The sequence below is a fragment of the Rhincodon typus genome, chromosome 8 (genome assembly GCF_021869965.1).
Source record: "Rhincodon typus isolate 14 chromosome 8, sRhiTyp1.1, whole genome shotgun sequence".
NCBI classification, from domain to species: Eukaryota; Metazoa; Chordata; class Chondrichthyes; order Orectolobiformes; family Rhincodontidae; genus Rhincodon; species Rhincodon typus.
This window is the reverse complement of record NC_063339.1, coordinates 46,098,657-46,125,613: the sequence shown is the minus strand read 5'-3', so window position 1 is coordinate 46,125,613 and position 26,957 is coordinate 46,098,657. Positions and strand designations below refer to the sequence as shown.

The 26,957-nt window shown below is 41.8% G+C and overlaps 1 protein-coding gene and 1 long non-coding RNA gene across 8 annotated transcripts in view; one reads left to right on the top strand and one right to left on the bottom strand.

Annotated features, from left to right (window-relative positions):
• The window catches only part of arid4a (AT rich interactive domain 4A (RBP1-like)), a 150,143-nt gene extending 144,969 nt beyond the window's left edge, over positions 1 to 5,174 (bottom strand). Inside the window, exons 1-2 of one of the 2 annotated variants that reach the window (XM_048600280.1) lie at positions 5,099 to 5,174; positions 4,026 to 4,080 (exon numbers count right to left, since the gene is read on the bottom strand). In XM_048600280.1, the coding sequence (XP_048456237.1) occupies positions 4,026 to 4,031 (6 nt within the window). In that variant the 5' untranslated portion in view covers positions 4,032 to 4,080; positions 5,099 to 5,174. Of the gene's footprint in view, positions 1 to 4,025; positions 4,081 to 4,547; positions 4,567 to 5,098 lie in introns of those variants that run through there. The other variant, XM_048600281.1, reaches the window with a different exon arrangement.
• A 217-nt stretch (positions 5,175 to 5,391) lies between these two features.
• The window catches only part of LOC125483761, a 40,736-nt gene continuing 19,170 nt past the window's right edge, over positions 5,392 to 26,957 (top strand). For 4 of the 6 annotated variants that reach the window (XR_007262706.1, XR_007262707.1, XR_007262703.1 and 1 more), the window contains exon 1: positions 5,401 to 5,533. This is a non-coding gene — a long non-coding RNA (uncharacterized LOC125483761). Of the gene's footprint in view, positions 5,534 to 17,509; positions 17,637 to 26,957 lie in introns of all 6 variants that reach the window. The other 2 variants (XR_007262708.1, XR_007262705.1) reach the window with 2 other exon arrangements.

Genomic DNA, 26,957 nt, shown 5'->3' with positions numbered 1-26,957 from the left:
TATTCTCATTGGCCAGATTTTGGCCCATATCGCTCTCAACTCTTCCTATTCATATACCCACCCAGATAGCTTTTAAATATTGTTACCATACCAGCCTCCACCACTTCCTCTGGCAGCTCATTCCATGCACACACCACCCTCTGCATGAAAAAGTTACCTCTTATGTCCCTTTTAAACCTTTCCCCTCTCACCTTAAACTTGTGCCCTCTAGTTTTGGACCTCGCTATTTTGGGGAAAAGACCTTGGCTATTCACCCTATCCATGACCTTCAAGATTTTATAAACCTCTACAATGTCGTCCCTCAGTCTCCAACGCTCCAGGGGAAACAATCTCAGTATATACAGCCTCTTCCCATAGCTCAAACCCACCAAACCTGGCAACAACATTGAAAATCTTTTCTGAATCCTTCCAAGTTTCACAACATCCTTTCTAAAGCAGGGAGACCAGAATTGCATGCAGTATTCCAATCGTGGCCTAACTAATGTCCTGTACAGCCACAACATGACCTCCCAAACTCCTACACTCAACGCACTGATGAATAAAGGCAAGCATACCGAACGCCTTCCTCACTATTCTGTCTACCTGGGACTCCACTTTCAAAGAACTATGAACCTGCACTCTGAGGTCTCTTTGTTCAGCAACACTCCCTAGGACTTTACCATCAGTGTATAAGTCCTGCCCTGATTTGCACCTCATATTTATAAATTAAGTGCCATCTGCCACTCCACGGCCCATTGGCCCATGCGACTTCCTCAAAAACAAAATAAAATTTCTAATTAAGTTTCAAAGAGCAACATATTCTTGTTAATTCACAATCTATTCCTGATAATTCAGTGATTCCTTTTACTATAAAAAGCATAATTACACACCAGCTGGGGTTAAGTAAATATCACATGGTTTCAAAATGAAATACTGTATTCTTGAAAAACATTCAAGTAAAATGGTGACCTGACACAAGAAATTCTAGTATAATTTTCCAAGGGACTTGAGATAGGCGAGAAAGAAATCACCTTGCAAATCTGATAGCAATGCAATCCTGAAGTCTTGGTAGTTACAACAGTGTCCACTCATTCCACCAGTTGCTGAAATATCTACAGTTAGAAGTAACTACTTATCTATTAAATACTGTAGTTTACACTCGTTATTTGAAATATTACTTGTCTAACTTATCACATATTACTTGTCTAACTCTTCACTTGCTGTTCGATACAAGAAATATACTCCTCTACTATTTAGCGTTCTAGAGATGGTGTGTTGCACTTCCAGGTAAGATATTAAACTGAGGCCCTATCTATCCTCTTGGAGAAGTAAAAGGTCGCGCTATTCAAAGAACAGCAGAACCATCCCCAAATGTCTGGGTTAATTTCTACACCAGTAAAACATATCTGCTTATTTATCTCATTGCCTACAGCAAGTTTCCTACAGACGGCAAAGTGACTGTGACATTTCCTTTCATGATAACAATGACTACATGTCAAAGATTTTCATGAAGTGCCAACATCCTGAGGTTGCAGCTGTATAAATTTAAGTTTTTCAGATATGTAAAGCAGTAATCAAGCATGCCCATATAAAAACCCAGATATTTTTCCAACAGCGTCTACGCAGGACAAATATTAATTGCTAAAAGAATTGATGTACCAGTATATTGACATTTCTTCAAACATATTTGGCATCTATTTTATAAGTGTCAGCATTTACTACGGGGAAGGTCATGGAAGCTAGGGAACTTGGAGAACTAAACAGTAAAATCTTGAAAAGTGTCCATACTGCAGAAGAGAAGGTTCCGGACATCTTAAAATGCATAAAGGAAGATAAACTCCCAGGACCTTATCAGGTATATCCCAGACCTTGCTGGGAAACTCAGGAGAAGTATGCAGGCCCCTCTGCTGAGATACCTGTACCACTGACCGCCAATGGTGAGGTACCAGAAGGCTGGAGAGTGGATAATGTGGTGCCATTATTTAAGAAAGGTGGTAAGGAAAAGCCAGGGAACTACAGACCAGTGAGCCTGAAGTCGTGGTGGTAAGTTGTTGAAGGGGATTCTGAGGCACAGGATTTACATGCATTTGGAAAGGTTATGGACTGATTAGGGATAGTCAACATGACTGCGCATGGGAAATCGCGTCTCACTAACTTGATTGAGTTTTTGAAGAAGCAACAAAGAGGTTTGATGAGGGCAGGCATTGTCTATACAGACTTCAGCAAGGTGCTGACAAAGCTCCCCATGGTAGACCGATTAGCAAGGTTAGACAACATGAAATGCAGGGGCACCTAGCCAAATGGATTCAAAATTGGCTGAAAGTAGGAAACAGAGGGTGGTGGTAGAGGTTTGTTTTTCAGACTGGAGGCCTGTGGCCAGTGGTGTGCTGCAGGGAGCATCGCTGGGTCCACGACTTTTTGTTATTTATACAAATGATTTGGATGTGAATATAGGAGGAATGCTTAGTGAGTTTGCAGATGACACCAAAATTGGTGATTGTAGGAAACAGTAAAAGTGGTTATCTCAGCATACAACGAGACCTTGATCAGATGGGCCATTGGGCCAAGGAGTTGCAGATGTAGTTTAATTTAAATAATTGTGAGGCATTGCATTTTGGTACGTCAAACAAGGGCAGGACTTATACACTTAATGGTAAGGCCCTGGGTAGTGTTACCGAACAAAGAGACGTAGGAGTGCAAGTGCATAGTTTCTTGAAAGTGGAGTCACTGGTAAACAGGGTGGTGAAGGCAACGTTTGGCACACTTGCCTTCATTGGTTGGTGCATTGAGTACAGGAGTTGGGAGGTCGTGTTGCAGCTATAATAGGACATTGATGAGATCACTTTTAGAATACTGCATTCAATTCTGGTCTCCCTGCTATTAGAAAAATGTTGTTAAGCTTGAGAAAAGATTTACAAGCATGTTACCACAATTGGAGGGTTTAAGTGAAAGAGAGAGGCTGAACAGGCTGGGGCTTTTCTCTCCCCGGAGCATCAAGGCTGAGGGGTTACCTTATAAAGGTTGATAAAATCATGAGGGCTGACCAGCCAAGGTCTTTTTTCCCAGGGTAGGGGAGTCCAAAACTAAACGGTACAGGTTTAAGGTGAGAGGAGAAAGATTTAAGAGGGACCTGAGAAGCAACTTTTTAACACATAGGGTGGTCAGTGTATAGAACAAGCTGTCAAAGATGGTAGAGGGAGGTACAATTACAACATTTAAAATGCATCTGATGAGTGCATGAGTTGGAAAGGTTCAGAGGGATATGGGCCAAATAATGGCAAACGGGACTAGATCAGTTTAAGATACCTGGTCAACACAGATGAGTTGGACTAAGGGTCTGTTTCTATGCTGTATAACTATGACTCTCTATAATAAATTGAAAGGGATCAAAGCTTGCTGAGTGCTATTACACCTGCAACATTACACCCAAATAAATAAAGTTAAAAAGATCAGTTTGTGAATGTTGTTGTACCTGGAAACCATAAAAAAGCATGAAGACTGGAAGTCAAATGCCCATTGAAAAAAAATTAAATAAATTATTGCAGTTACCAATTGTGACAACACCCACCAAACATCAGGCTGTTTAATTTACACATTTGTAATGGACAAATTTGAGGGGAACAGAGGCACAGTTCAGCAGAAGTAGTTCTACAGCAACACACCAAAGTTTCAGGGGTTTCTTCACAAAATCACTGTTGTGTTATTCCTTGCATTAACTGCTTTCACTCTATATGTAATTTGAGTACATCATTATTTTACTTGTTCTGAAATATTTTCAGAAGTTTCATCCACGAGTCTAGTTCAAAAGATCAGTTATTGGTCATGCAAATCATCTCGTTTTAGATATTTATCACATCAGCGCTCTAAACAGAATTACAAGCATTCTTACTACTAGGCCTACTCAGCAGTTCAAATAACCGTTCAATTAAAAAGAATAATCGGTCTGAGACGGTCAAGTATTACGACTGTGGACAAAAGTGGATAACGTAACTCGTCAAAAAGAGAAACGTTGTTAAGAAGTAATGGAGTCAATACAGACAACTTACCTTCATTTTCGAGTGTCCTATTTACGTGAATGCTTCCAGCTCGAAGTTGTGATCACTGCAGTTAAGCAAAAGATATGATCATAGTAGGCTCGTTAAAATTAAACTGCAATCTACGAGGACCATGTAACACACCAAGCTTTCAATGTACTCAGATGTAAATAACATGTTTTCCCTTCGTCGTACTCTACATGCCCTATCCAGGGGAAGCTACGAAGTTCATACACAAGAAATTTTTAAACGATACATTAAATAAATTACTGAGAGATCAATGAAGATACATTTGAAATGCGATGTGGATTTTTTAGGACAATTTAACTGCCCCTTCCCGCTTGTTCCTCCATCCTGAGTCACGTCGCCATTGCTCTCTCGATTTCTGCACCATGTCAGTTCAACAAGCTCAGATCCTGTAGTACAATTATGGAGGTGTCCCGGCAAATCAGTCGCCTTCTCCGCTCATAGATCGACAGCCAAACGCACCCTCCCCCTCCAACACCCTCCTACGAGTAGAAAACCCTCGTTTACCACCACTTTTTCTTTGCAGTTCGATACGAATTTAGAAACGCACTCTCTGTAGAGAAGCAAGTGAGGCCAGTACTTTAAAACAGGTCGATGGGAAACAGTGGCGAAGTTAAAAAGAGGACTGCCTCGGACCGCCTTTTAAGCCCGTCCCCCCTCACATCTAAGGCGCTTTAACAAAAATCGCGACGATCGAGGCTCTTGCACATGAATAAAAAAAGCAGGAAACCACCGTAAACATACAAGTCACCTTCGCACTGTCCCAACAGATTAAAAACCTTGGCTCTCAATTGAACTACCGGTCCAAGGAGAGCAGCAAAATGCATGAACAGGCGGGCAGTGGAGAAGTCGGAGCTGACTGCCATTCAATGCCCCCTACGTTCACTTTAAACCGAGAGAAGAGGGGGAAAGGGCTCCGGCGAATTCACCTCAGCTTCATAACCGAGGACCAGCCAACCTCCGCCCACGACGCTATTTAAAAGCAGCCTGATTTTTTTTGCACTAAGCCTACAGAAGTGAAAGGGCCAGCCAGGCTATTGGAGGAACCGCATACTCACACACGTCCACCGCTAACGTCCACTTCCCCGGGTCCCAGCGAAAACCGAAATAACAAGCTGTTGAGCGAGCCTGCCCTTCTCGAACTCCGATTGGCTGAATGTTGAGCAAGACGGCCGCACCACTCACCGATTGGCTGCGCGGTCACATGGAAACGGATCCGAGCGGCCTCTGAGGCCCAGGGTGCAACGCATCCCCCGCCTTCTGCGCACGCTCTGTAGCCCCAGACGGCGCTTGAGCCGTGCGCAGGCGCAACTGGGAGAGGTGCTCCGGCGCCATCTTGGTGGCGATTTTTGCTGTTTGAGGTCCTGTTGAAGCGGCAGCAGAAGCAGCGACCGCGAGGAGGTTGAGGTGGGCCAGGAAATTCTTTGCTTTCAGCTGCTATTTGGTGGGTTCGCCGTTGTTTTTTCATCGGAACTCTTAGAATACTGTCTAAAGTAAGTTTTAGGAATGTTGCGGAGTGTAAAAAATGTTCGAGTGAGTAAGAATAAAAGGTCAAATGGAGGCTATTTCTGTTCTCGTCATTGGGGAGTTGGTTCGATTCAATGGCGTCTTTGACTGTTAGTGCGTCATGGAGCTGTTACGTTCCCGGAAACAGCTGCGGCTGTAAATAGTGTGCACGCGGCGTGCACGATGGGTTTTGTCCTGTCAGAGTCCAAAGTTGTTACTACTACTGCTGCTGGCCACCCAAAGTTTGTAGCACCCAAAAAGTCCAATACAATATAAAACTTCACTTGTAGTTAAAACTCACGATGGGGAGGGGGGGGGAAGCGCTAATTTGCACTTACGTAATGCTAAACCTAGTAAAACAACCTAAGGTCGCCCTTCGAGTGCGTATACCCTGGAAGAAATTTATATTTATTTTGAAGATTCATCTGTAACTTTCATGGCTATTTCAGTGGCTGAAGTATCAGGAAAACGTGGTGTCAGTTTTTTGGCCTATTCGTCAAGAATTGTACTATGTTTTAAGGGTAGTGTTAAAGAATCTGAATCTTTAAATTGTTCTCATGTTATACCAATTCTTTGACCTTAATGCAAAACCAAGTTCGTGGCTGTACTCGGTTCTTTGAACGTTTCAGGACATGTTCTAGTTTCCCATTCTGTCCTGATTACGCCTTCTGTGTTCTTCAAGTTTTTCGGTTGTTGCGGTCAAATGTATCATTTTATCTCCGATGCATATTATGAGACCTCTTCCTTTTGAATTGTTTTCTTCCCTTTTTCCTGCTATTGCTAAATTTGATCAGTGTTTTATCCATATAGCTTTCTATATTTTTCATCGTCTTCACTTGGGGACTGTGTACAACAATTACATATTTCAGAGTTAAAGCATTTACCAGTTGATCTGGCTTCACCGTAAGTTCACCTCCCATTCTCCTTGGCCAAATGCTTCCACTACCCTAAGATTATTCTGAAAAGGGAGAATGATACAAGTCTTTTCTGTTACTACATATTGCCCCATTATTTCTTCTTGTGATCTGTTTTCACGAAGGATATTATCAAACTAGAAACTGTTAGAAAAAGATTTGCCAGGATGTTGCTGTGAGTGTTTAAGTTATAAAGGTAGGCTAGGACATTTTTCACTGGAGCACAGGAGGTTAAGGAATGAACTTAGAGGTTTATAAAATTATGAGGGGCATAAATAACATGAATAGCAAAGGTTATTTTTCCATAAGGTGGGTGAGTTCAAAACATGGGCATGTTAAGTTGAGAGGATAATTTTTTTAGAAAGGACCAGAAGGGCAACATCTTTTACACTGGATTGTGTGAAACGAACTGCCAGAGGATGTGGAGGATGCAGGTACACTTATAAAGTTTAAAAGGCATTTGGATAAGTACATGAATAGGAAAGGTTTCAAAGAATATGGGCCAAACGCAGGCAGGTTGGATTAGTTTAGTTTGCCAACATGGTTGGCGTGGACTAGTTGAACCTAAGGGTCTGTTTCCATACTGTATGACTCTATGATCTCATGGATTTCTTCAACTCTGTTGAAAAACCTTTTTCTATTGTTGTCTCCTCTTTTACCCAAATTACTACTTTCTATATCCGTTTTCTCATTCATCCTATTTCTGTGCTGTATCTGTGATATCCAGTGAATTGCAAGGTGTTGTTTCTTATTACCTGCACACTCCAAGCTTATCTCTTCCATAGGATTTAATCCTTGCTCTATAGATTTTCCTCCCAACTCAACTGATTGCTCAGTAGACCTTTGACTAATAGCAGAATACCATGGATGCTGGAAGTCTGAAACACATACAATGCTGGTGAAATTCAGATCTGGCAGTATCTCTGGAGAGAGACAGTTAATGTTTTGAGTTCAGTTTGACTCTTCTTGACCCAAAAGTCAAGATAAGCTGGGACTGATATGCTGAGGAGCAATAAAGAGCTTGTTTTACTGCTAATTTAGCAACTCTGTGCAGACCAGCAAACGGATCTTGGGTTTTCTTAGATTGGTTGAACATTCACTGAGCTGCAAGAGCCATGTTCCTTTTCATTTGACATTTTGCATCCACTTTTTTTTAATTACCTTGGTGTTTACACTCTGTTTTCAGGGAATAGATATATAGGCCAATATTCTCTTACATGAGTTCTAATACAGGAAAGAACAACACTGGATCTTCAAAAAATGCAGCAAGAATGTCATCTTTGTACTATGGCATGTGGTCTGTTGTAATTGGTGGAATTGTCTCTAACTGAACACATACAATTGGCAAGAAGACGATGAAATGCTTTCAAAGCATCCAAATCTGGATTTGATTAAACCAAGAAGTGAAAAGTCATACTGTACAAATGATTTTTACACTTTTCTATTTTCTACTTTTCCTATTTTTACAATAGATATGTTACCAGATCCAATGATGGAACTGACCTTTTGTTATTGCTTCTTGCTTTTAAAATTGACCAAAGTCAAAACTGGATTAGACTGATTTAAAGTAATTCAGTCTACTGTTTATCAGTCTATGAAATACATCTTAATATGCAAAAACCAATGCATCTGATGTGTAGGAGATTGCCAGACTGAGAAAGTAGTGGGTCCTTTCCTTTGGAGATTCTATTAATAGTTTCAATCCCTCTGGTTGGTTAAGTGTAAAGTAGATACACTTTCTTCACTTGTTACTTTACTCCTACTGCTGGCACTATAGCATCTCTTTTGTAATGCATGAAACCACAGCATACTGAGTTTACGTAGGCAGTTTTTATTATCAACAAAGATGAGTGTGGAAAAGGTTGACAACTTTAACACAAACTAGTAAACCTCTGCGTGCGCGCGCACACACCCTCCAACATCGATGTTAAAGATCGATTTACCCTATTTTGAAGTAGTGGAGTTGATCCTTCAACCAAGATCACTCGAGTAGATTATCGGATAGGATCTTGCTGTATGTAAATTGCCATGTTTTTTGCATTAGAAGAAGCAACTATCACTCAAAAAGAATGTGATTGACTGAAATAGGCTTTGGGGTATCGTGTGGTGTTCAAATGAGTGACTTTAAATAATTTTTCTTTTTGGAAGTTAGAATTTTAATTGTTCCTGAAAATGCTGTGGAGTGTTGTCATAGAAACCTATTGATGGAATTAATTGATTTTTAAAGCCATTGTGGGTAGACTGCTTTGCGCTGGATGGCGTTGACCTGTTTGTGGAGCTCCACTCTTCTAGACAGGTAGCAAATTCAAATGCGTTCCTTCCTTGTGATGTCTTGAAGTAAGACCTGAATTTAATGATTCAGATTTCCCTTTGAGCCCTTGTTGAAGCCATGGAGAATCTCACTCAGATTTGACCATTTACGGTTATGTTTTAAACAATGCTAAGCAATATTAAGAATATCAGGAACTTGATTTTCTTGCACCTAATCCCAAAATTTGGTACTTTGAGCAAGGAAAATTGCAATGATGCCATGTAGAATTTTATAAAATGAAATCTAAGTCCAGTAACTTCATGTGAAATAAACTATTTAAATGCACTTAAATGTTTGTCTGCAGTAAATTTTGTTGCAAGATAATTATGCATGAGGAAGGCCTACTCGGTCACGAACAAGGTCCCTTTATGTCTCAGTTGGGCATACAAGATTCCATGGCAGTACTGAAAGTACTGAGTATTCCCTATTTCCTGGGCAATTTTAATACCACAACCAACATTACTAAGACAGATTATCCACGCTATCTCCTTTTTGTATGTGGACCTTATTGAAATAAAATTGTTGTTCTAAGTTGGGTTAGAAACCGTGAATTAATTTTTTTTTGAGGAATAGTTTTTGTCATGCAGATGTGATATTTTTGGCTAATTTATATAATTTTGCACTAATATGTGTTATACCTCACTCTCTTTTGTAAATCTTGGCAAATAAATAACCCAATCTAAAAAATAGGAGCTGGAGAAGCTATTATGCTTTGGATCTTGCTCTACCAGCCAGTAAGACAAAGGCTGATCTTCCACCTCTGCTCCATCTACTCTTCATAATCCCCATTTCACTTAATTCCTTTGTAGCTAAAAACTGCTTAAACTGTCCACCTATTATACATGGCTATCTTTTGTAGCCATTTCCTCTGTTCCATATGCACACTATACTGCATTCCACATTAAACCTCTCATTAACCAGCTTTCCATAAGCAATATTATGCTAAATTATTTTTAAAAATTATTCTTCAGTTTTCCATAGTCTTGCTGCTCACATACAGTCCCTCTGTCATTGTATTTGACATTGCTGGCAATCATTATAAATCAGTGGCAATCTCATTGTGGCTCATTCTTGGGCACTCTAGGACAAAAACTTAGTCAGTACTGTAGTGCATTTGAGACAGTTCTGCACAGTCATCTGTAACCTGGATGAAGTGTTGAGCAGCAGTGCTTGTACCCTTTCAGATGAACATAAAATATTCCATAAAAATATTTTAAAGAGCAGCAGGGGAGTTATTTCTGTGCGGGCCAATATTGATTCTTTCTCAATTACATAGTTACCACAATGCTTTTGTATGAATTGGCTGCCTCATTTCCTGCAACAATGAATGCACCTCAGACATGTGTGCAAAGTGCTATTGTGAAAGGTCTGGTAATAATGGTGTATTCTGTCCTCCACATTGCAGAAAATGAGTGGCACTGATGTCATTGTGTACCAAAACAGGCAGTTGCTACCCACTCTGCTGATAGGCATGTGTCTGTACGGCTGACATCATTTATTGTGCCTTCAGCCCTACTTGCTGGTCTGCCTGTCTCTGAAAAGTACAACCCTGAACCATCATTTTGGGCTGACAAAGCAAATCTCACAATATCTTAAGACTCTGTACTACAGAGAAATGTTTGGACCACAGCATGCATTATTGATTCTACAATTGTTTTAAATGACTTGGAGTTCCTCAATGTTGTGGATCGTCCAACTTTCAATATAAGGAAAAACTGGCATCTTTGGCATTGCACTGCACATCAGTGTCCGTGACATCAGTTGTGATGATAGCAAATGCAGCTCTAGCATAAATGCAAGTCAGTAGTTTTTCACTTTTCACATCAAACTCCTAGTTGAATGATATCAAATCATCAATCTTTATGTATAATTTAACATTAGCTAGGGTAGACCACTGTATTCTTAGGCATGACTTCGGTTTGTTCATTTTTCTTAGCCATGTTCTTCAAAGGTCTGTTTATTTCATTTTTTCTTTTTTTTTGTTTGAGTCTCAGATTATTTATATTCTCTCTATGCAAAGGTCCATTGAATTCTACCCATGTTTGCTTGTATAACTTATGCATTCCCTTACTCTAAAGCTTGTAGACTACCAAAGCGTGCACTCAGTCAAAGTAGTGTTACAATTGAGGTGGGGGAAGTGTACTGTCCCTCTTGATCTGTTAATCCACATGTATTTAACTGATCACCTTTTATGGCTGTCTCTGTTCTGGTGTCGATAAACTAAATGTTCAGGACAGCTATTACCTTGGCATCCACTCCCTGGAATGAACCAGTCACCATTTTAAGTATCCAGACTTCCCCTTGCTCACCACCTACCCAAGAATGGGCAACATCTAGCTTTGCCAAACATAACATGAATGAAAATAGAAAGTCAAATTACCCATGCCATTTTTAAGTTGCACTTATCTATCAGTTTAAGAACAGAATCTCAATAACACTGATATCAGCTGTTTGCAAATCTGCAATAGTGATAATCTGCTAATGCATTCTTATTTTCATTGAATAGTTTGCAGCTACCTATTCCTGCCCATGTGTAATTATAGTGACTATTTATATGGCCTGAGTGGGACAGGAGGAACACTGTTATAACTAACTAGTCATTTGTTAATAAAATTTTTTAAAAATTAAATTGTAGTGGTTTGTATTTGAAATCAGCCCAGGTTAATTTTTGAGAACTCTTTTTATTCTTGTGTATTGTCTGGGCATATTATTGATTTGTGTATTACAGGTAGTATTAAGCTAATGGGCTGGGTAGTTTGGGAGATAAAAATTTCCACTGTTGAAGAATAAGGTGCTTTTCTGTGTTTTTTTTTGGTTTTGTTTTCGGGTGAGTGACAGAGGCATTCCTCTACTGTTAAATATCTGGGCATGATGAAATCTAACCTGTTATATGTGGAATTACATAACGACTTACTTTGGTGCCGAGACAGTTGCCTAACTGGCCTGAACTGGTGTTGATGCTCTGTGAGCCTATTCTAACGCTACTTTATTTTCCCCCGTGAGCTATCCATTTTATTCTTTTTATCCTTTGTGTTTATCCAACATCAATGCTACCGTGCTATGTCTCAATTACTGAATTTGATATTCTAACCATACTTGGTGAGGAAGTTTCTCATTTTATTAATGACTGCTGAAATTTTAGGCCCCTAATCTTTATCTTGCCCACAACAATTTCTTTTGGGCATCTAACCTATTTAAAATACGTTCGAAATCTGAAAGACCTCTATTGAATTGCTTCTCTGCCTTCACTATTTTAAGAGAATAAAGACCCAGCATGTTTGCTTTTTTTCTGATCAATATAAATGTCAGTTTTTGCTTTGTTCTTGTGATTCCTTTGTTTTGTACCTTCTCCAGTGGTTCAGTATGATTTATAATGTGGAGACAAGAACTGTTCATGTACTACAACCGTGGTTTAACCAACTTATGCTGAGGTTCTGAAGAAAACTTCTGTACTTTTCAGTTCTGCTGTTTAAAAATGAATCCCAGTGATTAGTTTGCTTTGAAATGGCTTTATTAACCTGTCTCTCTCTTTGCGGTTTTCCTTTGCCCTTCGATCCCTTTGTATCTCTACCTCATTTCAGCTCTTATTTTTCAAGGAGGATTTGCCATTCTTATACTCTAGAGTCAAAGAACTATACAGCATGGAAACAGACCCTTCAGTCCAACTTGTCTGTGCCAAACAGATATCCTAAATTAATCTCGTCCCATTTGCCAGCATTGGGCCCATATGCTCCTAAATCCTTCCTATTCGTAAAGCCTTCCAGATGCCTTTTCAATGTTGTAATTGTACTCACCTCCCCTTATTTTGGCAGCTCATTCCATACACGCACCATCTGCATCAAGAAATTGCCCCTTTAGATCCCTTTATAAGTCTTTCCCTTCTCACCTTAAACCTATGCCCTCTAGTTTTGGACTCTCCCACCCTAGGGAAAAGACCTTGGCATTTCATCCTATCCATGCCCCTCATGATTTTATAAACCTCAGCCTCTGACGCTCCAGGGAAAATAGCCCCAGCCTATTCAGCCTCTTCCCTATAGCTCACACCCTCCAACCCTGGCAACGTCCTTGTAAATCTTTCTTGAACCCTTTCAAGTTTCACAACATCCTTCCTAAAACCGGGAGACCAGGACTGCATGCAATATTCCAAAAGCAGCCCAACCAATGTCCTGTACAGCAGCAACATGATCTCCCAACTCTGAGACTCAAAGCACTGACTAATAAAGGCAAGCATACCAAATGCCACCTTGACTATGTTGTTTACCTGGGACTCCACTTTCAAGGAACTATGAGCATGCACTCTCGCGTCTCTTTGTTCAGCAACACTCCCAGGACCTTACCATTAAGTGTATAAGTCCTGCCTTGATTTGATCTGATCAAGGTCCTGTTGTACTCTGAGATAACATTCTTTGTTGTCGACTACACCTCCAATTTTTAGTGTCATCTGCAAACTTAGTAACCATACCTCTTGTGTTCACATCCAAATAATTCACAAAAAATGACAAAGCAGATGACCCAGCACGCTGCTGGTCACAGATCTCCAGTCTGAAAAGCAACTCTCCACCACCGTCTCTGTTCTACCTTTGAGCCAGTTCTGTATTCAACTGGCTAGTTCAGGTATTCCACGTGATATAGTCTTTGCTGACCAGTCTACGAGGAGGAGCCCTGCCGAACACCTTAGTGAAGTCCATGTAGAACATAACACAGTACAGGCCCTTCGGCCCACGACGTTGTGCTGAACATTTACCCTCAACTTAAGGTCTATCTAACCTCCACCTCTATCTTGTACTATCATTCATATGCCTATCTAATAGCTGCCTAAATGCCCCTAATGAGGCAGACTCCACTACCCTCTCTGGCAATGCATTCCATGCCCTGACCACTCTGAATAAAGAACCTACCTCTGATGTCTCCCCTACCTCCATTCACTTTAAAACTATGCCCCCTCATAATAGCTACCTCCACCCTAGGAAAAAGTCTCTGGCTGTCCGCTCTATCTATACCTCTGATCATATAGATCACATCTGTCTGCCCTCATCAATCCTCTTCACTACCTCTTCAAAGAACTCAATCAAGTTAGTGAGACATGATTTTCCATGCATAAAGTCTGTCCCTAATCAGTCCTTGCCTTTCCAAACAAATGTAAATCCTGCCCCTCAGGATTCCCTCCAACAACTTACTCACCGGCCTGTAGTTCCGTGGCTTTTCCTTACCATCTTCCATGTGTAGTGACATCACATTAGCCAACCTTTCGTCTTCTGGCATCTCACCTGTGGCTATCGATACAAATATCTCAGCACGGAGCCTCGCGATCGCTTCCCACAGAGTTCTAGGCTACACCAGATCAGGTCCTGGGGATTTATCCACCTTTATGCATTTTAAGATATCCAGCACAATCACCTCTTGCTATAAGATACACCACCTTCATATATATATATATTGAATTAATTTGACAGTTCTGCAAATTTTATTCATTTTGCCTCCACTTGTATACGCTTCCCAGTTTCGTGCCATCAGTACATTTTGAAATTGTATTTCCAGTTCCGTATTTATATGAACAACAGTGATCCCAGGAACTCATCCTTGAAAAGTACTTTATTAACTACACAGCATGGTGGGTCAGTGGTTAGTACTGCTGCCTCCCAGCTCTAGGGACCCAGGTTCGTTTCCAGCTACAGGTGACTGTGCAAACTCCACACAGACATTCTCCCCATGTCTGCATGGGTTTCTGCTGGGTGTTCTAGTTTCCTCCCACGTTCCAAAGATGTGCAGGTGAGGTGAATTGGCCATACTAAATTGACCATAGTGTCCAGGGTTGTGCAGGCTAGATGGGGAATGCAGAGTTACAGGGGTAGGAGGTGGATCTGGATGGGATGCACTTCGGAGGTTTGGTGTGAACTTGATGGGCCAAATCTTCTGCAGTAGGGATTCTATGATTGTATGTGCCAATCTGGGCAACTCGGTTTAAACTAATCATTTGTAGCCAACTTGCTATCTGTTCTCAGACAACAAGGTGCAAGGCTGGATGAACACAGCAGGCCAAGCAGCATCATAGGAGCAGAGAGGCTGACGTTTCGGGCCTAGACCCTTCATCAGAAAAGGGGGAGGGGAAGGGGGTTTTGAAATAAATAGGGAGAGAGTGGGAGGCGGATAGAAGAGGGATAGAGGAGAGGATAGGTGGAGAGGAAACAAACAGGTCGAAGAGGCGGGGATGGGGCCAGGAAAGGTGAGTGTAGGTAGGGAGTTAGGAAGGGGATAGGTCAGTCCAGGGAGGACGGACAGGTCAAGGGGGCGGGATGAGGTAGGTCGGTAGGAGATGGAGGTGCGGCTTGAGGTGGGAGGAGGGGATAGGTGGGAGGAAGAACAGGTTAGGGAGGCAGGGACGAGCTGGACTGGTTTTGGGATGCGGTGGGGGGAGGGGAGATTTTGAAACTTGTGAAATCCACATTGATACCATTGGGCTGCAGGGTTCCCAAGCGGAATATGAGTTGCTGTTCCTGCAACCTTCGGGTGGCATCGTTGTGGCACTGCAGGAGGCCCAGGATGGACATGTCGTCTGAGGAATGGGAGGGGGAGTTGAAATGGTTCGCGACTGGGAGGTGCAGTTGTTTATTGCGAACCGAGCGTAGGTGTTCTGCAAAGCGGTCCCCGAGTCTCCGCTTGGTTTCCCCGATGTAGAGGAAGCCACACCGGGTACAGCGGATGCAGTATACCACATTGGCAGATGTGCAGGTGAACATCTGCTTGATGTGGAAAGTCTTCTTGGGGCCTGGGATGGGGGTGAGGGAGGAGGTATGGGGGCAGGTGTAGCACTTCCTGCGGTTGCAGGGAAAAGTGCCGGGTGTGGTGGAGCTGGAGGGGAGTGTGGAGCGGACGAGGGAGTCACGGAGAGAGTTGTCCCTCCGGAAAGCAGATAAAGGTGGGGAGGGAAAGATGTCTTTGGTGGTGGGGTCGGATTGCAGATGGCGGAAGTGTCGGAGGATGATGCGTTGGATCCGGAGGTTGGTGGGGTGGTACGTGAGGACGAGGGGGATTCTTTTTTGGTTTTTATTGCGTGGACGGGGTGTGAGGGATGAGGTGCGGGAGATGTGGGAGACACGGTTGAGGGCGTTCTCGACCACTGAGGAGGGGAAGTTACGGTCCTTGAAAAACGAGGACAACTGAGATGTACGGGAGTGGAATGCCTCATCCTGGGAGCAGATGCGGCGGAGGCGAAGGAATTGGGAATAGGGGATAGCATTTTTGCAGGAAGGTGGGTGGGAGGAGGAGTATTCTAGGTAGCTGTGGGAGTCGGTGGGCTTGAAATGAATATCGGTTTCTAGGTGGTTGCCCGATATGGAGACAGAGAGGTCCAGGAAGGGGAGAGAGGTGTTAGAGATGGTCCAGGTAAACTTAAGGTTGGGGTGGAAGGTGTTGGTGAAGTGTATGAACTGTTCGAGCTCCTCGTGGGAGCACGAGGCGGCGCCGATACAGTCATCAATGTAACGGAGGATGAGGTGGGGTTTAGGGCCGGTGTAGGTACGGAAGAGGGATTGTTCCACGTAACCTACAAAGAGGCAGGCGTAGCTTGGGCCCATGCGGGTACCCATGGCTACCCCCTTTGTCTGTAGGAAGTGGGAGGAATTGAAAGAGAAGTTGTTGAGTGTGAGGACGAGTTCGGCTAAGCGGATGAGGGTGTCAGTGGAGGGGGACTGGTCGGGCCTGCGGGACAGGAAGAAGCGGAGGGCCTTAAGGCCATCTGCATGGGGAATGCAGGTGTAGAGGGACTGGACGTCCATGGTAAAGATGAGGTGTTGGGGACCGGGGAATTGGAAGTTCTGGAGGAGGTGGAGGGCGTGGGTGGTGTCACGGACATAGGTAGGGAGTTCCTGGACCAAGGGGGAGAAAATGGAGTCGAGATAGTTGGAGATCAGTTCGGTGGGGCAGGAGCAGGCGGAGACAATGGGTCGACCAGGGCATTCAGGTTTGTGGATTTTGGGAAGGAGATAGAAGCGGGCAGTGCGAGGTTGGGGAACGATGAGGTTGGAGGCCGTGGGTGGGAGGTCACCTGAGGTGATGAGGTTGTGGATGGTTTGGGAGATGATAGTTTGGTGCTCAGGGGTGGGGTCTTGATCAAGGGGGCGGTAGGAGGAGGTGTCGGAGAGTTGGCGTCCGGCCTCGGCGATGTAGAGGTCAGTGCGCCACACTACAACTGCACCTCCCTTGTCCGCAGGTTTTATGGTGAGGTTGGGATTGGAGCGGAGGGAGCGGAGGGCTGCACGTTCTGCGGGGGAGAGGTTGGAGTGGGTGAGAGGGGTGGAGAGGTTGAGGCGATTGATGTCTCGACGGCAGTTGGAGATGAAGAGGTCGAGGGAGGGTAGGAGGCCTTGGGGTGGTGTCCAGGAGGAGGGGGTGTGTTTGTTCTGTTCCTTTTTCAGCTTGTCAAATCGGGAAACTTTAACCATCATTTTACGATGTGGTACTTTATCTAAAATGTTTTTGAAAGTCAAAATATGTTACTTCTAATACATTACCCTTATCCACTCTTTCTTACTTGAAAGAACCAGTAAATGTAGGCAACCATGATCTTTTTGGTTTTGAAATTTGTGCTGAATTTTTTTCACTTTTTTTTTCTAAATGATTTTTCTATTAAATCTTTAAGGAAAGTTTCCATTCACTTTCTGACCACTAATAGTGGACAAATTGGTTTATGTTCCCTGGTTTCATTCTGAAATCCCTTTGTTTAAATTTTTTTTTGTCAGCTATTGCTAAGGTCACAGTCTCCTCTCTTTTCTGGATTCAAATTGCACTCCAGGCCTTGAATGCAAACTTGTGCTGATTCACTTGGGTACAATAGAAATGGAGTGCTGCACTCAGGTCTTCTTTCAGGTGAGATTTTAAACCAAGACCTCATCTGCCTGCTCAGTTAGATGTAAAAGATTTCGCAGGACTACTTTTGAAGAAAAGCGAAATCCTTAATGTTTAGACTTGCACTTATCCCTCAATTAATATTTACAGTACCTACAGATTACTGACCATTGCCACTGTTTGTCGAAGTTTGTGTGCAAATTGACTGCATGTCATTGCTTACTACATGATTGGACTTAAAAATAGTTAATTGTCTCAAGTGCTTTCGAGCCACCCTGATGTCTTTAAAAGTGTAGTTCTATCTGTCTACTTTTACAGTGCCTCCACACTCATTCCTTTTGCTTAAAGATGCATCAATTATATTTGGACTAGACCATAGGTTTTATCCTGTTCGTTTATCATTCATTCTCCTTTAACACCATGGCCACTGAGTTTGTTGTAAAGGCCACATCTCTTATTTCATAGATAGTAGGAACTGCTGATGCTGGAGAATCTGAGATAACAAGGTATAGAGCTGGATGAACACAGCAGGAAAGCTGATGTCTCGGGTCTGGACCCTTCTTCAGAAAACCGAAACGTCAGCCTTCCTGCTCCTCTGATGCTGCTTGGCCTGCTGTGTTCATCCAGCTCTACACAGTGTTATCCCCTATTTCATTTTGTTTTTGGATTGTGAACTAAAAATGGAAGGTGTTGCTTTAAACAAGGAGACTCTGCAAACAGATTGCTGTAGTTTTAAAACCATGTTTACTGACTAAAATTTTAATTGTATACAATGTTGCTTCTTTTCTTGAATAGAGAGCAAAATCAGACAAAACAGTCAATGGAAACTAGGAAGCAGTATTTTGGTTCCTGTCCAGGTGACCATGGTGTGTGTAAATTCAAAGCAGCAGAGAACAAGCAGCATGCAAAGTGAAAGCAAAACAAAATTGCGCTCACTTCTGTGTGGAGATACCAGAAAGTCTTCAGTAATATCAAGTTGTTTTCCACTTGCCTTTCTCTGCAAATTTACTGTTGAAGGAATAATAAGTTGCCTTCAAAGACAGCAAATGAAGGAGAGCATCAATGCATTAAAAAACCTGGTGTAAATGTAGAACTGAAAAGAATTGAAAGGAAGAGAAAGAAAACAACATCAAATCATGCCATCCAGACAGGTGCAATGAAACTGTCCCTAATAGTATTCCTCCTTTTCTACCCATCATGTCCATGTGTGTGAGAAGAGAGGAATTTTAAAAGGATTAATTTGAGTTATAGGTTGGTGATTCATATTTACTAATTGCCACTAAAGATTTGTTCATCGTAAACAGTTACTTTCTTGTTAACTACAGAAGTCTAGCGAGTGTTTTCTTTTAACTTGAGTTCATCAGTTGTACTTTGGGGATTGTGGTCATTTTAACTAAATCTTTTCATGTTTGTGGAACTCTAGGAATAATAGGGCTTGATTTCCAGCACACTACCACAGTGAGTTGTAACAGAGTACTGAATCAAAGTAACTATTGGATATTTCTGCCATTTAGCGGTCATTGACTGATGAGTTGATTATTTGCTCATCATTTTATGGCCATGTCCCTTTTTTTTTGTTTCTACGTCTGTAAAATGTCTTCTAATTTAGTTTTTGTATTTATGTAATAATGGGGGATATAAATGACTGTTCATGCTACTTTTCTTTCCATCTCAGCAATAAGTGGGATGGCATTTGCTGCAATTACCAAACCCCAACTTGCGTCATTCTCTACTTTATTTTCTATTTTTCCCCCATGCCCTTTGAACTCTGCCCATGTAACTTGCATACTGTTCCCTTGGCTCAGTTCCCACCAAATTTGACCATCACTTTTCTTCCTTCGCTGCCAAAATTGAAATGCAATGGCTGCTGGAAACTGCTGGTAATAGAGAAAAAGTATTTGCTGATATTTTCACCTCTTGCCAAAGCCAACTAATAACTTTTTTGTAAACTACTGCCCATCTCCAGCCTTTCCTTTCAAGTCCTTGAATGCGTTGTTGCCACCCAAATTTATGCCCTTTTTTGTTTTTGCAGCCTCAAATTTGACATTAAACGTTGCTATTGTATCTGCTTCTACCACCTCCTTTGGCAACACATTCCATGTACTTTTCATCTATTCTTTAAAAAAAAACACTTGTGTTTCACATCTCCATTAAACTTCCCCTATGTCCCTTAGTAATTGACATTTCAACCCTGGGGAAGAAAGAGTTTGACTGTCCATGCCCCTCAATTTTGTAAACTTCTCTCAGGTTGCCCCTCAATCTCCAACATTCATCTGAAAACTGAGTTTTTTCCAATCTCTCCTCATAGTTAATGCCTTGCAAACCAGGCAAAATCCTGGTGAACCTTTTCTGAAGCCGCCGTATCCTTCTGGTAGTATGGCGATCTGAATTATGTGCAGTGTTCCAAATGTGGCCTAAGTAAAATTCTATACAGCTGCAACGTGACTTGCCCGACTGATGAAGGCAAGCATGCCATATGCTGCCTTGACCACCTTAACTACTTGTGCTGCCACTTTCAGCGAACTGTCAACCGGTACGCCTAGATCACCTTGTATTACGTTTTTGGATAATGTTACCTGGTGCAGCATGTCAGTTTGAAAATAGTTGAGCTAAAGATCAATCCTTGTAACTTTAGTTGTACCTGCATAGGAGCAGGAAGCTAAATAACAGAAGGATGTTCCAGACTAATGAATCAGGAGCATATTCTGGTCACAATCGTCCCCACTCAGGATTGTTGAGTTCCCAGATCCAGGCCATGCTGTGGCTAATTTTGCCAAGCTCCTTCCTGCTGCAGAATGTGTGGACTATACTGGTGGATCAACAGTCAAACCTCCTTTTATTTCCTTCCAGAATTTCATTCATTTGCAAACATCACTTGCCATCTGTGACCGTTTGTGCGTGATTGCAATGACAGTGTGATCTTGTTAGATACATGACTGGTGATGATGACCCGTTGGCTGTGACTGAAACTTCCGTGCATGGTAATACCCTCCACCAGTCCTTTGTTCTCTTAACACCCATGCAAGTAGTCCCTATCAATGACTGACCAAGGCCATTTATAATCAATTGCTTTTCTAACTCCCTAATCTCATGCCCCTTCTAGCTCCAATTTCTGAATCTACTCAAGAAAAGTACTTGGCATTTTCAAACACCCAAGTATCGATCCTTTGGTTCTCCATCTAAAACCATAAGACCTAGGAACAGATGTAGCCCATTCAGCCATTAGTCTGATCTGCCATTTTAAAGAAATCATGGCAGATCTGAATCCTCAATTCTATTTATCCTCATCCCCATAACCCTTGATTCCCTTGCCTATTTAAAAATTGGTTTACCTCTGCTTTGAATGTACATAACAAGCCAGTCTCTAATAAAGAATTCTACCCTCAGAAGAAATTTCTCCTCACTTCCGCTTAAATAGGTGACTCCTTTTATTCTGAAATTATGCATTCTGGTCCTAGACACAAGAAGAAGTAAACTTTCTGCTTCTACACTTCGAGTCCCTTAAGAATCACGTTTCAATAAGGTTGCCTCTTTCTAAACTTCCAATAAGTACAGGCTCAGCCTCTCCACTTAAGACAGTCCCTCCATATGGGATCAGCTTAGTGAGCCTTCTCTGGATTGCCTCCAGTGTCAGATAAGGGAACCAAAATTGTTCAGTGTTCTCGCTGTGGTCTGACAAAGTGCATAACTTCGTATTTCTTCACTATGAATTCCAGCTGCCAGGTATATCTTAGCAGTGTGTTATCCTCAGCACTTGCCTTCCCACCTATTATTGCCATCTGAAAACTTGGCCATCACTTTTTTCATCCAAGTCATTAACATACATTTTAAATGACTGCAGCCCCGATACTGATCCTCATGGCACTCATTACAAGTTGTTGTCCTGAAAGTACTCCTCTCATCCCAATTCTGTCTTCTAATTGGTCAGTCTTCTACCCATGCTAATATATTAGCCACGGGCTCTTACCTTTAAGTAGCCTAACATGTGGTGCCTTATCTAATGCCTTCTGGAAATCAACATATATTACATCCACTGCTTCCCATTTATCCTGCTTGGTGCCATGTCAAAGAATTCTAATAAATTATCACCAATTTCTGCAGCCAAATATCTGTTCAATCCCTTGCCTTCACTTTTAGCCTCCATAAAACCCTTGCATTCTCCCTTTTTTGATAGGGCTCCCTCTTCCAAAGTCCAAGGGGTGCATGCTTCCATGTACCAATGGGTTAGCTGTTCATTGTTGGTTTTGGCTAAATTACGTCCGGTATTATCAGGCACTGCTGCTTATTTGCCAAGAAGCCTGATTTCACTAGCATTATTTTGTAATGTAAAATTAAACTCTAGCTTATTTCATCTACGGTCTACCACTGCTTTGAGCCATACAGCATGGAAACAGACCCTTTGGTCCAACTCATCCATGCCAACCAAGTTTCCCAAACTAAACTGGTCCCATTTGCCTGCATTTGACCCATATCTCTGTAAACTTTTGCTATCCATGTACTTATCTAAATGTCTTTTAAATATTGTAACTGTACCTGCATCTACAATTTGCTATGGCAGTTCATGCTAAATACAAACCACCCTCTGTGTGAAAAAGTTGCCCTTAGGGTCCCTTTTAAATCCTCCTCTCTTCAAAACTAGGGGACATATTTTTAAAATCCCCCATCCTAGGGAAAAGACCTTAGACAAGGTGAATGGCAATGACTCGCGTGATTTTATAAACCTCTATAAGATCACCCCTTGGTCTTTGCTCTGGGAGTGGTGGTGGGGTAGGGGGAGCCCCAGCCTATTCAGCCTCTCCCAAAAGCTCAAAGTCTCCAATCCCAGTAGCATACTTGTAAATCTTGTCTGAACCCTTTCAAGTTTAATAACATCCTTCCGGTAAAATGGGAACCAGAATTGTACGCAGTATCCCAAAGGTGGCATCCCAACTCCATACTTAATGTTCTGACGTGTGCCAAATGGCACTTTCGCCACCCTGTCTACCTACGACTCTACTTTCACGGAATTGTGCACCTGCACCCTTAGGTCTCTGTTCTGCAATATTCCCCAGGGCCCTAGCATTAAGTGTGTAAGTCCTGTCCTGGTTTGCCTTGCCAAAATGCAGCACCTCCCATTTATGCAAATTGAACTTGCATCTGCCACTCCTCAGCCCATTGGTCCATCTGATCAAGATCCCGTTGTACTCTGAAATAACCTTTACTGTCTTCTACATCACCTGTTTTGGTGTCATCTGCAAACTTACTAACTTACTCCTAGATTCATATCCAAATCATTTTTAAAACCACAAAACAGTAGACCCAGCACTGATCCTTGTGGGAAATCACTAGTCACAGGCCTCCAGTTTGAAGAGCAATCCTCTACCTGCAGTTGAGGTTACCATGAAGGATTCTCCTTCTCAACCTCCTGCTTCACCTGAGGCATGGCGACCCTCCAGTTAAATAACCACCAGTGGTGTCCCTCTAAGAGCAGCACTATGGCGACATACGTACAAGGAATAGAACAGTGACTTCATGGACAGCAGTCTAATTTATTTTGTGATGTTGGTGGAATGATAAACATTAATGGTGCAAGGAAAAACTCCTGCACTTCAGGGTTATGCAAGATGTCAGAGAAACCAAACCCTTCCCCAACCCACCCTCCAAACAAGAAGTATTACTCTAGATCTGCAATCTAGCTTTTTAATATCACATTTGCTCCCAGTCTTGGATTGCAGTAACATTTTAAAAAAACACTTAAAATGAAATCAAGAAATGTAGGTCTTCAGTTTATATGGCGGTAAAATGTAAATCTATTTCAAATTAATTTGGCACTTGATATTCTACATAAATCTGTTCGTGGTACAGCTAGCCATGGTTATAGGTAATGCTTTTCATTAGAGGAACAGGTTTTATGGTTGTACCAATGAGTGTTTTTAATTATAAATGAGAAAACTCATTCTGACTGTTATTAGAAATTATTTTTAACACTAGAATGAGTCTAAAGATTTATCTTAAATCTGTCTTGAGTTAATTTTAAAATTACACAAGTAACAATTATTGTAAAAATTAAAAACCTCAGTTGAGTTTGGCCTCTCTTAATTGTGATTTTCTTTTTCTAATATCCATTCAATTCATGTATTTTCATTTTGTGCAATTATGCCTTCTACAATAGGTATTTGGAAAGTGCCACGTATTTGGGTTAGAAGTGCTGAATTTTCAACTTGATGCTGTTGCTTGTTAAAATATTGCTTAAATAAGAACAAGTTTCTTCAGTTTTCTTTTTCAGTTGTCAATGCCTGGCCTAGAGTTTTGTGCTTGGTCCCTGAAGTGGGATCTGAACCTGCAGTCTTCTCACTCTGTAACAGCTATCTAATTATCCCTCAATGTGGGGGAAAAAAAATGCTTCTGTATTAGTATGCACTTCCAACATTCAATCTGACTAATGTGAACCTGTTCAATTAAACATTTGGAATTCAATCACTAGTCATTCTGTCATTTTCCCTTGACACTGTCTTGGACTGAATCTTATTGTTTTAAGGCTCAGTATGATATTTGAATCCTGTTTGAGCTTCTGGCCCATAGTTTTTACCTTCAGTTAATTTTCTCTGCCTTTGATTTCGCCATCGGCTGTTAAAACCCTTAGCTTCTGGCAGCAAAAACACAGATGTGACCATTGCAATATACTCCTAGCTGACCTAATAGCTTCCATCCTCCATATATCCAGGTGGAATTAAGGATGATTGGTTGCCATGAATATAGAAATGGTTAATGATCAGAAAATTGAGGTGCTTTCAAGTTGACAGGCTGTAACTGATGGAATGTCATAAGATCAGTTCTGGGGCCTTGCCTGTTTACAATCAACATTGATACGTTGGACACAATACTGTTTCTTTCTCCAGGTTTGGTGCCAAGTAGGATGGGAAGTCATGCCACATGCTGGTTCTCTTAACCTAAATCTCTCCAAGACCATTGCCTACGTTTTCTGACCTACACTGGCTCCACCAATGTCTGTTCTCAATATTTCATAAATTCATTTAATATTCGCGGATGTGTGACTTTTCAAAATGACAGGAAGGAAAGGGTGGTGCAGAATAAGTATGATAGCAAGGAATGATCTTACATTAAAACATGTAGAATCCATATGGGTGGAGTGAAGAAATAAGGGGAAGATGACACTGGTTGGAGTGGCTTATAGGCCCCCTAACAGTAGGTATGTGCTGGGACAGAATAAATCTGAAGGTAATGAGGGCATGTAACAATGGTAGTACATAAACTGTGGTTGTCTTTAATTTTACGGAGATTGGGATAGCTGCATTGGCAGAAGTAGCCATGAGGAAGAATTTAGTGTATTCTGGACAGTTTCCTATGACAGGATGTTGTATGAATCCAACAGTGATCAGGCTAATTTTGGATCTGGATGGGTAACCAAGAAGGTTCAGTAAATATCAGTAAAAGATCCCCTAGGAAACAGTGATCATAGGATGATAGAATTTAGCATTGATTGATGAGGAGGAATTTGCATCAAACAACTATGCTAAGTTTAAAAAATGATTGTTATAAAAGAATGAAGGCAGGGTTCACTGAAGTAGACTGTGAAAGAAGGCTGGCAGCAGTGATGGTTGAGGAGCAATGGCAAATGTTTAAGAAAATTGTTCATGGTTCACAGCAAATATATATTACAATGAGTGAGAATGAAGCTAGGAACGGGGTAAGTTAACCATGGTTGACCAAGGACATGAAGGCTAGCATCAGCTTGAAAGACAAATACAACATGGGAAAGATAGTGATAAGCCTGAGGATTGGGAAAGCTTTCAAAACAACGAAAGGTGATCAAAGAAATAGAGAAGATATACCCGTTTATCCTCAAAGTTTGTAATGTTAAGACTGATGAGCTTTTTCAACTATGAGGGGCCAATGTTTTTGATCTTTTGAGAACAAAGCTGGGGAAATGGCGAGACAACAGGAAATAGCAGAGAAGTTGAATAAGTACTTTGCATCAGTCTTCACAATAGACAATAGCATTCCAAAAATATTAAATCTAGGGGTGAAAGGAGCAGAGGAAATGAATGCAGTAATTTTCGCTAGAGAAACAGTACCAGGGAAACTAGTGGGCCTAAAGACTGGTATGTCCCCAGAACTTGATGGCATGCATCCTGAGATACGAAGAGAAGTAGCTGCAGAGATAGTGAATGTACTGGTGATAATCTTCCAAGAATCCTGAGACTCGGAGACAAAGGTCCCAGAGGATATAATTTTAAGGAGGCATACCACACGCTAGGCTACTTAAGGCAAGATCCCATAGTATTGGATGTAGCATATTAGCATGGATAGAACTGGCTAACTAATTGAAGACCAGAGTGTTGGGATGGGATGACGGGACCATTTTCAGGATGGCAACCTGTAACTATTGGTCTGTCACTACGATCGTGCTGGGGCCACAATTAGACACAGATTCGGTGGAAGGTGAGTGATGAGGGATGTTAGGTTAAGTGGGTAAAAGCTTGGCAGATAGTTTCCCACATTATATTCTGTCAGGTAATGCACTTTGGCAGGAACAATAAGGAAGCATTAAGACCATAGCTGGAATGCTGTGAAGAGTTTTGGTCCCACTGGCCCATATCCCCCCCAAACCTTTCCTATTCACGTACTTATCCAAATGTCTCTTGAATGTGGGTACAATTACAACATTTACCATTTCCTCAGGAAGTTCATTCCACACACTAACTCCTCTGTGCGAAAAGATTTGCCCCTTATGTCTTTTTTTTTTTAAATCTCTCACCTTTAAAGATGAGCCCCCTAATCTTGAAATTCCCCATCCTAGGGAAAAGATAACTACCTTTTAATTCTATCAATGCCCCTCATGACTTCATAAACTTCAATAAGGTTACCTCTCAACCTTCTACACACCAGTGTTTTTAAAAAAAAAAGTCCCAGCCTATCCAGCTATCTTTTATAACTTGGACCTTCCATACCTGACAACATTCTGGTAAATCTCTTCTGAATCTTCTCCAGCTTCTTCTTATAACTGGGCGACCAGAAGTGAACACAGTATGCGAGAAGAGGCCTCACCAACATCTTGTACAGCCTCAACTTCTGTACTCAGCTTCTCAACTTCTGTATGTTAAGGACTGAGCATGAAGGCAAGATCATCAGCAAAATAATGGACAGGGTCATTGGCACTGCTAATAAGCCACACTTGAAAATGAATAATCTAGTCACCGGCGCTCCATTTGGATGCCACCAGGGCTAATGCACTCCTAATCTCATTACACCCTTTATCTAAACGTGGACAAAAGAACTCCAGAGATAAGGTTAGAGTGACTATCCTTGACATTAAAGGCATAATGCAACAGAGCATCATCA